The sequence below is a fragment of the Hypomesus nipponensis genome, chromosome 8 (genome assembly GCF_054491055.1).
Source record: "Hypomesus nipponensis isolate SF chromosome 8, ASM5449105v1, whole genome shotgun sequence".
Classification (NCBI taxonomy): domain Eukaryota; kingdom Metazoa; phylum Chordata; class Actinopteri; order Osmeriformes; family Osmeridae; genus Hypomesus; species Hypomesus nipponensis.
The window spans coordinates 15,479,339-15,492,413 of NC_140368.1; the positions used below are offsets into that span (position 1 = coordinate 15,479,339).

The 13,075-nt window shown below is 40.6% G+C and overlaps 1 protein-coding gene across 10 annotated transcripts in view; it reads left to right on the forward strand.

Moving 5' to 3' along the window:
* Window positions 1–13,075, forward strand: part of LOC146275296 (uncharacterized) — a 52,296-nt gene that overhangs the window by 6,660 nt on the left and 32,561 nt on the right. For 7 of the 10 annotated variants that reach the window (XM_084703257.1, XM_084703258.1, XM_084703260.1 and 4 more), the window contains exon 1: window positions 1,666–1,824. The exons of 1 other annotated variant lie outside the window; for it this stretch is intronic. In XM_084703257.1, coding sequence (XP_084559383.1) covers window positions 1,776–1,824 — 49 coding nt within the window. In that variant the 5' untranslated portion in view covers window positions 1,666–1,775. Of the gene's footprint in view, window positions 1–1,661; window positions 1,825–13,075 lie in introns of those variants that run through there. 2 more of the 10 variants (XM_084703271.1, XM_084703266.1) reach the window with 2 other exon arrangements.

Sequence of the window (13,075 nt, forward strand, 5' to 3'; positions counted from 1 at the left end):
GTGTCCTCTCCGAGCCTCTCGCAGAGCTCTGCGTGTACCTCCTGATTTACCTGACTCTCCGTCTGTCATTTTACGGATACCCCTTGGCTGTGATTGGTCCATATTAAGAACCGCTTGCGTCAGGGCCGGGGGCGGGGTTTGACCGCCATTGTTGTAAGTTTTTACAATTCATATTTCAGCTAAACAGTACATGTAAATCAGCATCTGAATTAAAATGTGACGAGAAATGGGCAGTGTAGTTGCTAAGTGTGCTTATTTTATTGATGAAGCGGCTAATTTGTAAATTTGACTTTTCGATAACCTAGCGAACATTGCAGTGCAGCGCCATCTACTGTTCTAGCGGTGAATTCCTTTCAGCACGCAGAGCCGTCGGAGTATTATAAATTCAACCAATCCGTCCGACTCCGTGCGTGCGTCTGTTCGTTAACGGAGACGCAGAAGTATAAATCGGCCTTGACGCTCAGGCGTGCGCCCACCCGCAAAGCAGACAGACGCGTTGTCGCTGCAGTTGTGTTTTCTCTTTTTTTACATTAGAATATTAATTTTCACATTCGAAATTTGTTTTTTTACCACTATTCGAATATATATTCAAATTTAGAATATTCGTTGACGGCACTAGTAAGTAGTTAGCCTTCACTAGTCATCCTGGATCAAGAATACTAGCAACGCCACCAGTGTAATTTTACAACAATAATTTTACAGCACGAGACATAAAACTTGAACAACAAATCAAATTGGTTACCTGCAGAATGGGTCCCTATAATTAATTAGCATCGGCATGAATGTGGTCCGCTTAGACAAAATTCACTCCCACATCGAAAATTCCGTCAGACCAACGCAAATGTGCTTCAAGGTCAAACGAAAATAGCAAATCAAATAAAAGTTAAACTACAATTCTAAATATTGCAAGAATGCGATTTATATGATGGCTTATATACAATACAACAGCCAGACATTTAATTGACACGTGTAATACAACAATTTGGTATAAAAGTATACCGCGGTTGAAACGGTGTAGCCAAATCTCAGCCCTAATTAGCATATTTCTTAATGTATGCCCTTTAACCTGGGAAGTAATGTAATTTAGCCGAGCCCAGCATGTGTGTGGTTCGTTTTATGCAGTAGCCTACAGCTTTGGGAGACTGGTACACATCACTGCAGAGAGCAGTGTCTCTGGGGAGACTTTACCGACCTGATAGGAACCATGTTCTACAGCAGATGTGTTGCCTCTGCCTAATTTTGACCTACAGCCAATAAACATGATCCTCAGAGGGTTGCCCAAGTGATTGAAGATCAGGTTGAACCACCAGATTTCACTTGAGCACATTATGAAACACTGTCACTAAATGGCAGATCATGAAATCTCTGTGTGACTGGATGTAATCCAAAGTCAGATAGACTCAGATAATTCCTGCTCTGTCCTCAGACTGTCTCTGTCGCTTAATACAGTATAGCAGTCCCTCAAACATATTCTCACATACACTCAGACATGCACTCACATTCATACTTTCAGAATCATGCTCTCACTATAAACATACACATTCACACATCCAAACACGCAGCCTGCCCTCCCCATATGAGTTTGGCAGGTCTAAGAATAGCTCTCTCCTTCAAGCTTGCTGAGTATCAGGTTGTATCTAACCAGAAGGCTGAGTATCGTCCTTCTGCCGACTGACTGCACTGTAGCTTTGCAGCCAACAGGAACTTGTCTCTGGCTTGCCTGTTGTTGAGTCGTGTTGACCCCATTGGAGTTTTCTGATCCTTCGTCTGCCTCAATGGAGGAGGTTGGAGCCCAAGAGGAGTCGGCGGTAGAGGAGGTAGTAGGTAAGCTTGGTAGGAGCGGGTACCAGGGGTCTGAGGGTGGCTGAAGCAGCCAGGATAGTTTGGGAAGACCTGGGGAGCACAGGAGGCATGAATGTAGCACCTGGGTTAGGTTAAACAGAGAGAACATGCTAAGCAGCGTCTGGTGTAACCTTGTCAAGCAGCCTAACTGGAGTGGCTAAATGCAGCATGCGCTAGTCCAGTCCATGTGTGGGCCATCTATTTTGAAATTGTCTTGTGCACACAACCCAACCCCCAGTTAAGACCAGCACAACAGACCACCACCCCAGCTACATGAGCAGTGCTACAGTATGTGGACTTGTTTTTGTATGACCTACCATATAGTCTTGCATTGTTCCTCGCCGTTTCTGGTTGATGAGTATTGTTGTCCGTCATTCCATAATCAAAATATTTGTGTCAGGCTTCCTACCAACTGTTCACAGCCCCTCTCTCCCGCCCGCCCGCCCTCCCGCCCTCCCTCCCTCCCTCCCTCCGGGGAAACCGGAATTATCCTCCCCCAAAAGTAGCTAGCGCTATGGCTGGATACTCCTCTCAATAAGCCGGACACGTAATTCTTTCCTGAAAAAACTTGCGTCACTCCCACAAACAAATTCTTCTTAAGTAAAAAGCTGAGACTTTTAATTGACAATATTGACAACACATATTAAGAAACTTGTCTTTACTCATAATATCGTCTCCGATTTCAATTTGAAGCTGTAAATCTAACACTGTTGGCAATCTGCCATGGTATCCGCTCTGGCTCCGCCTCGGAAAACAATGGCTGCCGTTTCTGACGATACATTTATTTCCCCCTCCCAGTAACTCCTTAACCAATGATATGTGCTTTAAACTTAAGTTGTCATGAGTATCTGGCAGTTTTCAGAAATAAAATCGGTAATTGGACGGCAAAGATATTAAGGCGGGAACCATGGGAATTTTATTTCCCATATTTGAATGGTCTGGCAGGAAAGGGTTAAGAAAGATTTGTTGGATACAATCAGAGAATGTCTAATATAGAGAGAACTGACACTCTCGGGAAACTTCCGGGTTCTGAACTGGTTGAAGTTCCATGTGAGGGCGCTAACGAGCGAGTGCAGAAAGAATGGAGGTCTATGGAGCTGTACCCCTCAAAATCCACTTTTCTCAGGATATAAGTTTTTGTCTAGTAATTTGAATTCTGAATTCGAAAGGGGAGGCAAAAAAAATACAGACTGCTGGCTGTTAGACTGCTGGCTGTTTTAAAGTTGCCTTTCTGTTCGAAAAAGCTTTTGAAAATGTCATTGACGTCATACACATCGTACGACCAGAACTACTGTTTTACGGCAAGCTCTGGTCACTTTTTCTCTCAGGGCATCGACAACACAGCTGACAGGTTAGGCTCTCCCTGTCAATACACATGCTAGAAAGAGTTTTGGCTTGCTTATGTTGTTGCTAATGTTGCTAATGCTCTGACATTCTGATTCCGCTTCGGATGCCATCAAGCGGGAGCTCTGGTCGTAGTAGTCCTTCACTAACCAATTCATTAGCAGAATGCTAGCGTGTTATGGGCATCAACGTAAGAAATGTAGAAATTTAAGAAATCAAAAGGACATAAATACTCGTTCATTCAACTTCGACCTATAATCCATGTTGAACATGCAAAAACTACAATCAAATCGGAGATTTTGCAACGACAATCAGGCGAAAGAGACTAATTTTGCCGTTTAGCTCCATAGACTCCCATTCAACATGCACTCGCTCGCAATCACCCCCAGTGGAACTCTGGTGGAACTGTTGCCAAATTCGGTACAATGGGGCTTAATAGGGAGTGGCAAGGCTCTCCTTAAACAGGCTCTGATACTATGTTAGGTTATTTCCTCCAGGAACACAATGACACTTATTGAGTGACTTGTTTTTTAACTGACTTAACAGGGTGCCCACGGCTCCTTAAAAAGTCTTAAAAAGTCTTAAATCACTTTTCCTAAAAATAAGGCCTTAAAAAGTATTACATTGTCTTAAATTCAGATTGGATGGGTCTTAATTTTTTTGGTGTCATGTCACAGCGAAAATGCAGGCAATCTGTTCTGCCAGGTCGAATATTTTGTTGTGGGCTATATGCGCTGCATTGTCAATGGTTAGGTCAGAGCGAAACCGACTGCAGATTTTGATTCCGTAAAGCATCGGCAATACAGGTAATGGTTGCAATGGTTGATTCAACTTAGAAACATGGGGAAATGAAAGTTCAATTACAAATGGCTTGAAAAGAACGAGCAGGGCCGGCCCAAGCCTTTTATAGGGCATTAAGCAGAATTGATTTAGGGGCCCCCCTGTGACGCAAATATTATTGATTATTTTTAATGCTTGATTATTCGCACACTATTACTCTAAAGCACTAATTAGCAATGTTATTAGTTGTGTTGCTTACATGATAACATTGATTTATTTCACCCTTATACAGTTTAAAATTTTAACAGAAGCAAATCCAGTTTGGTCATGTGATGATTTGAATTTTAAATATTCAAAGTCACTTACAGTACTAAGTGGTGTACTTAATGTGGTGTACTGAAAAGTAGCTAAATAAACCAGACAATACATCTATTGCACACAAGTTAACCACTTTAATAGCTTATGGTTTAAACTAGCAATGTGCAAAAGGGCAAAACATTCAACTCCAAATAACTTAACGATACAGTATTTTCTTATTTCTTACAAAACTGATATTAAATTAAATACCTACAATATATACGATACTATATACACTTGAAAGCACAACTCTTTATCTATAACTAGCTAATTGAGGCATAATGATATTGAAATATTATAACAATGGCCCCAAAAGGGTAGGATCTATGCAAGCTACTCTAGGCTAGCTTTGTTAGCGAGCTTAACTGTCAACTAGCCAGTTCACCCTTACAAAAAAGAAGTATACTTCAAGTTTATTTTGTAAGTATACTTGGTATAAAAAGTGTACTATTATCATGCTTTTATATCCAGCCGGCTGGACTACTGTAACGCACTTTTCACTAGTCTTCCAAAGAAAACCACTGAAAAACTACAGCTCATTCAAAATTCTGCAGCTAGATTATCAACCAAAACTAAAAGGAGAGAACACATTAGTCCTGTCCTAGCTACTTTACCCTGGCTCACTGTCACTTTCAGAATTGACTTTAAGGTCCTTTTCCTCACATACAAAGCTCTACACGGACAAGGTTTTTATTGATTTTATGTAAAGCACTTTGAGCTACAATTCTTGTATGAAATGTGCTATTTAAATAAAGTCTTACTTACTATTTTTGTACCAAGTAAACTGAATTGGCCCACTTTTTAGGTCATTTAGTAAACTTTAAGTACACTTAGTGTATTTCAAGGTTTACTTTTGAATACTGTAAAGTAGCCTGTGTAGTGCACTTTCAGTTCATCAAGTATACTTCCTAAAGTACTTCAAAGTATACTTTGGAATACTCTAAAGTAACCTGTGTAGTGCACTTTCAGTTCATCAAGTATACTTCCTAAATATGGAGCTAGAAAGGTGACAAAAGTATCTGAATTTGAATGTGAAAGATCTGAATTATTTGTATGTCGAATTTCATAAAACTGAAATATTTTACTGTTGAATATATAATATCTGAATTATTTGTATGCCGAATTTAAAAAAAACTGAATTATTTTGATCCAGAAATACAAATTTCTAAAATTCAGATTGCAGGAATTCAGATTCTTGAAATTCAGATGGCGTGAATTCAGATTGCGAAAATTCAGATTTTGTCTGAACTAGGCCAAAGGTGAAACAGCTTGCCTTCACAGGGAAAAGTAGACGATTTCAGAACGACCGAATCTTGACATTCTCTGACCAAATTTTACCTCAGAACAAAAGCTAAGAGTTGCTCGTTGGAGGAAGAGTATGGAGCAAGTGCTTATGAAACTTGTAAAAACTTGTGTCTTCTCCTCTGCCAAAATCGGTAGTTACTGTTACCAAGTGAGTCTAGACAGAGTCGGAGGGCGGCAGAGACTGATGGAAGACGCGGAACAACTGGCAAAGCTATAGCCTATATATTTATGTTCCGGTGTTCTCTTTTCTGTGTTGGAGTTCTTTTAAGAGCTTGATGGCATCAACATCCAGCCTGATATAAAATCATGAACTTCAATTGTGTCTCAATTATAATACCCACACAGAAAATCCAGGTTGAATCAAGTCACGCTAGCTAGCTACTGTATTGCTAATAGCCAATTTTGGATGGTCAAGCATATTTTTCATTGTCTCCTAATTCCTATCAAAGTCAATGTTCAGCCTATATGCTTTGTTCATTTCCTAAGTGACATTTCAGTTATCGGTTATGGATAGTGAAATATTTGCTGTCTGAGAGATCGGACATAGTATTTAACAGCATAGATATAAGGAGTTATCAATGGTTAACAGGATATATCTGTAGTGCGGCCGGGTGTGATTGGATTCATCGTCCACACGTCGTCTGGAAGTCAGTTTCGATCACATGCCAACTATCTCCATACCAGATCTTGCCGACGTATCTTCTACACATTGGGACGTATGTGTGCTATCCCAGATGCGTATGCGTGATCTGGGTATTCCTCCAACTAGCAACTCAGTTTGTTCTGAGGTAAAGTTTGGTTGTTCTGAAATCGTCTACTTTTTCCTGTGAAAGCACGCTGTTTCACCTTTAGCCTTGTTCAGACAAAATCTGAATCTGAATTTCCGCAATCTTAATTTCAAGAATCTGAATTTCAGCAATCTGAATTTCAAGAATCTGAATTCCTGCAATCTGAATTTTAGAAATTTGTATTTTTGGATCAAAATAATTAAGTTTTATTAAATTCGGCATACAAATAATTCAGATATTATATATTCAACAGCAAAATATTTCAGTTTTATGAAATTCGACACACAAATATTTCAGATCTTTCATATTCAAATTCAGATACTTTTGTCAGCTTTCTAGCTCCATACCTAAAGAGCCTCAAAGTATACTTTGCAATACTTTCAAGTACACTTTCAATTAATGTAAGTACCTCAAGAAGTAAACTTAATCAATTAAATTTTACAATGAAATACTAATAAATTATAATGTTTAGGGGCCCCTCAGACACCTCAGATATTGCATCCCATGGTTAGACTGCAGATTCTGAAAGAAGCTACCAACTGCACAGGCAAATATTTTCCACGAATCCAGCTCTTCTGATTAAACGTAATAATCATTTAACTCATGGTTACAATGGTAAACCAGCACAACAAGGACAATTACCACGCAACAAAACACTACATTCTAAGCAGACACTGTAGTGGCCGGCTATGGCCAGGTGATGGCGCACTGATATGATGTTATGATACACGTGTGAGATTAAGTATAATAAAAGTTGTTGAGTTGCATCCTGATGGTTGTGTCCTTGAGTACCGAGTATATAGGCACAATACATGGTGTCAGAAGCTTATAACCCACGACAGACAAAGTCTAGAGGTACAGACAACTAGTTGGATTAGTTTAACAGTGTGGAGAGTGAAGGCGGAGACGTGTGGAGCTCGAGAGACAGTTTGACGGTGAAAGCTAATATCAAGCTAGCGGTAAGCTACTAGCACACAGCATGGCTCACGCTTTTACCATCCCACCACCGGGACCCTTCGACTTCGAGCCAAGCTCGTGGCCCGCATGGATTAAAAGATTCAAACGCTTCAGGCTTGCTTTGGATTGAAAGAAAAAGACAAAGCTTACCAGGTGAATTCTCTCATTTACACAATGGGTGATAAAGCTGACGACATCCTGAGCTCATTGCAGTTGGCTGAGGATAAACAAAATGACTATGACGAGGTAAAAAATGCTTTTGATGGACATTTTGTAGGAGTGCATTATATAATTTTCGAACGAGCCAAGTTTAATAAACAAAGTCAGGAAGTTAGGGTTAGGGCGAATCTGCAGAGAACTTTATCACAGCAGTGCATAAGCTAGCTGAGCATTTCAAATATGGCGTCTTGCGTGAAGAGCTGATCCGAGACAGGATTGTGGTCGGGATACGTGATGCCAAATTGTCTGAAAAGATGCAGCTCAACCCAAAATTGGATTTAGCTACAGCCATAGTTCAAGTGAAGCAGCACGAAGAGGTGAAAAAGCAGCAAATTGTTCTCCGGTCAGCCGATTCGCCAGAGCAAATAGATGCAGTGTCTTACAACAGCAATAGACAGGCTTATATGAAAAATTCTGCTCAACATGTAAGCCGTTTTCAGCCTGCCTCTACCAGCACAAAGCAGTGTGGGAAGTGTGGCAAAACCCCTACACATGCATGGACTGAATGCCCAGCAAAAGATGCTGACTGTAGAAAATGTCAAAAGAGCAGACACTTTGCATCTGTGTGCAGATCAGCTCAAAACCTAGAATCCATTGAGGAGGATTATAGGGCGGCTTATTTGGGAGCTGTTGACTATCCACAGTCGTCTATATGGACTGAAATGCTTACCATAAATGGTGGCCCAATGTGCTTTAAAGTGGACACGGGGGCATCTGTGACTGCTATCCCGGAAACAGAATACACGCAAGAGAAATATGGCAGCTACACAGTGACACGCACACCCCTGCTGGGCCCTGCCAGTCAACCTCTGGATGTCAAAGGGCAAGTGCATTCTGTCATTCAGAGAGGCGACAGGAAGATTGAGGAGGAGGTGTTCCTTGTGAAAGACCTGACCACACCCTTATTGGGCCTGCCAGCCATTCGCAGACTGCAGATGATTCCTCAGCTCCATAGCATAGACGATGCAGAGACACACTTCCGCTCAACCTACGCAGATGTCTTTACAGGGCTAGGTAAACTTAAAGGTGAATATAAAATTAAGCTGAAAGACAATGCACCACCCTATGCCCTCTGTGCCCCACGACGTGTAGCCATCCCACTCCGGGCCAAAGTTAAAGAGGAACTAGACCGGATGGAGAAAATGGAGGTCATAGCCTGTGCTGAAGAACCATCTGAATGGTGCGCAGGCATGGTCCCTAATGTGAAAACATCGGGGAAACTACGCATTTGTGTAGATTTAACCCATTTGAACGAGAGCATCATCAGAGAGAGACACATCTTACCGGCAGTGTACGAGACGCTGGCCAAGCTGGAAGGAGTCTTCACAAAGCTTGATGCAACGTCAGGCTTTTGGCAAGTACCGCTCCATCAAGACTCAATGCTGTTGACCACGTTCATCACACCAGAGGGCCGATATTACTTCAAGAGGTTACCTTTTGGTATATCATTGGCCCCTGAGCACTTTCAAAAGAGGATTTCCCAGCTGATTGATGGCATTGACGGAGTGCTATGTCATGCTGATGATGTCCTCATCCTAGGAAAGGACCAGGCAGAACACGACGATAGGCTGCACAGGGTGCTACAGAAATTCAGAGAGTCTGGGCTCACTCTGAATGAAAAATACCAGTTCGCACTGACGGAAGTCTGTTTTCTGGGCCATGTCATAAACTCCCAGGGCATCAGAGCAGACCCGGATAAGATAAAGGCGATCTGTGACATGCCTGAGCCGAAGGATGTGGCAGATGTTCGCCGTTTCATGGGCATGGTGAACTTTGTAGGGAAATTCTCACCACGCCTGCCCGACATGACAAAGCCCATCCGCGATCTGTTGAAGACAGAGAACAGCTGGACATGGGGAGCACCCCAACAGAAAGCATTCGTGGACACTAAGAAAGAACTAGGGTCAGAGACGGTGTTAGCCCAATACAGCCCAAACCATGAAACCATGGTGTCAGCGGATGCCTCTTCGTATAGACTAGGAGGTGTCTTAACACAAAAACAGCAGGTGTGGATCAGACCTACACGCACCAGAGGGACAGTTGTGGGCCTTGCACCTACACCACGCTCATACAAGGTGGAGACCCCGGATGGAGGACGACTGCGACGCAACCGGTCACACCTCAGGGAAGTACCAGTGCCCCCAACATCAGGTGACATGTCAATGACTAGGTCAGGGAGACTCCCTGAAAGACTGGACCTTTGAACACTAAACATACCTACACACTACGGAGGACAGAAAATACGTTAAAACAAAAGAAGTCAAAATGTTCAGTTTAAAAAGTTAAATGTTTAGTCGAAACTCTATGTTCTGATTTAATGCATCTAGTGAGTAATCCATAAAATAGCTCAGTATAATTTCTTCTGTTAGTTTCTCAGTTTAGGCTTTTAAGTTTTAATAAGGATTTGAGTGAACTCCAAAAATTATAAGATAAGTTAGGAAACGGGAAAGTAGCCATATGGTTGAATACACTTTGTCATCTTGAGGTTCTAACAAAGCAGTTACACATTCATCTAAAAGGGGGAGATGTAGTGGCCGGCTATGGCCAGGTGATGGCGCACTGATATGATGTTATGATACACGTGTGAAATGAAGTATAATACAAGTTGTCGAGTTGCATCCTGATGGTTGTGTCCTTGAGTACCGAGTATATAGGCACAATACAGACACATTTAAAAAACAAAATTCATGAAGTTACATTTGTATTTCGAACAAACGGCAAACTTATCAGCAAATTTTAACACTATTTACCACCTTGCATCATGGGAATTGACTAGCCAATGAGCCACACTAACTTCAATATTTTACATTGTTATTTCGTTCTTCAGTCAGTTTGACAGTATAACCTTCAAATTCTCAAGTAGCTTTTTCGTTTTTTTTGCATTGATAATCCAATTGATAATTATTAGTATAAGAGTATAGGGATTCAGAATGTTTTGGCAGTAATTAAGATTACAGCTTCAGTAACAAAAAATGATTCAATGTGCAATGCATAATACATTTTCATAGACATGAATTATTTGAATGAGTTGGATCTAAAAAATGTAACCTGTAATGTACTTAAACAGTATTTTGACTGTTTTTGCTGTATAATAATAGAAAACGTACATCCTACTCCAGAAGAAATGTATACCATTTTCTGTTTCTAAGCATACCTCTTAAAAGTATATCAAAAGTGAATTTTTTTCTTAGTATACTTCTTTCAAAAGTGAACTATTTTCAAAGCATACTTAAAAGTATATTAAAAGTAAACTATTTTCTAAGCATACTTCTTAAAAGTATATCAAAAGTGAACTAAAAGTGTACTATCCATATTTTAGTATACTTATAGTATACTTTAATATACTTCTTTTTTGTAAGGGCACGTTAGCTCACAACGTAGCCTAGTAAGCAAACCTACCTTATAGCAAAGTTCAATGGCAATCAAAATGTATTTTGACATGTATTTAGCTTGTATGCATTTGCCTAGGTATATCCACCTTGGTGAATGCATACTAGCAAAAGAAATGCCAATTTTAACGAGGGGGGATCTAGCTATTGTTATATTTTGTTACATAGCTAGTCTAAGTGTTACACTAAAATGATAGCTAGCTAGCTCTAGCTAACATTGAAGGCTTGTTTGACGCATGTATCTCTAGACAGTAAATGTTTATGGTTAAAAACGAATTAATCATGCAAACATACCTTGATCTTGCTGTTTTTTCTCTTCCTCTTTTCTTTTCTCTGCACCGGAGGAATATGTCTTTTTGTGTGACATTGCTTTTTGCCGTGAGATTGCGATTGCCGACTGATCTTTTCTGTTTGACAACGTTGTTGCTGTATGAGTGCTGACAAAGGCAGGCCCCCAAGATAATTGATTAAAACAGTAGTAGTAGGCTATTAACTTCCTTGCCAGCTGGTAAACATAATATTGAGTTTATTGCAAATTTGTATAATTACCATTAACATAATATAATTTAAAAATTAAGCTGTAACTTAAAGTGCTCTTGGGGGCCCCCTGGTGGTCATGGGGGCCCAAAGCAGCCGCTTAGTTTGCTTATGCCTTGGGCCGGCCCTGCTTCTTAAAAATGAAAGAAACCATCTTTGGGGGGTTGGCTCATGGAGGGGGCGGGACTTATTACCTATTTTGCAGTCAGCCACCAGGGGAGGATTGAGATGTTTTGGCTTTACTTTTGGGGAGTATATTTTGCCAACAGAAAGAGAAATATTGATTGTGGCATTTTGCTCCCTTTGCTGGTCATTCTGAATGTTCAGAATAAATATCTTTGGTTGGCTAAATATTCATCCTCCTTTTTTTACCTTTTTGGAATCAAAATGAGGAACCGATAAGGTCCGGAAGCGATAATCAGAATCACAATCAATCAAATTCAAACGATACCCAACCCTAGTTTTAAGTGTGTAAAACTAAATAAAAACAGGAGAGAACACAGAACGTAGGGAGAGAGCACTGAACATTAGTGGTAGGGCTGCAGCCTCCGTTTTCTGATTAGTCTATTAATTTAACTACAAAAAATAAATTATAATAAACCCTTATCAAATGCCTGGATGAAACACTGGACATCAATTTCAAAAAGAAACAGTAACTATGCAGGAACTATTTAGTTTGAATCTTGGTGGACAAATCTGTAATCTCATGATGGGGGGGACATATTTTACAGGAATTTGTTAAATGTATTGCTGATGAACAAGACGAGTTGAAGGTTGGTGGGGTTAATGACCTGATAATGACCGTTCTCTAAACGTTGTTGCTATGTATGCATCTTTAGATGATCGTGGGCAAGTGTTGCTTGTTCTCCGGAGGAATACATGTTTTGATTACTTCGTGGCAGGGTACTGATGCACATTAAGCAAATTTATGTATTTCCATAATAGATTACATTGATAATGTTGATGAGTCACTCCACTTTAGTTTGAGGAGAACTCACAATGTTGGGAGAGAACACAGAATGTTTGTTTAGAACACAGAATGTTGGAAGAGAACACAGAACAACAAGAAAGAATACAGAATGTTGGGAGACACACGGAATGTTGGGAGAGACACATAACGTTGGGAGACACACAGAACGTTGGGAGAGACACATAACATTGGGAGAGACACAGAACGTTGGGAGAGAACATTTACATGACATTATCATTGAGCAGACACTTTTATCCAAACTTGGATAAACTCCGACTTCCAAGAGAGAGTGTCGGAGCCATTATTGTGCACCTATGGGGTTAATGGGGCTTGTTTAATTTTGGTGTGGTTTGTGGTTTCATTTGGGTGTGGTTTGTGGTGGCTGGGTTATATAAGGTCACAGACACCATTTGACGGTAGGCTAGGGTGAAGGGAGGTCATACTGTTTTTACCGCTTTTATATTTAATAAACGGGACCTATTGTGTGCTGTAGATAAGATCATGTCAGATCCAGAATGCGTATTGGACTTTTGCTTAATGTGTGTAAAAGTTGTATTTTGTCTGCACATTTGCCATGACATTATACA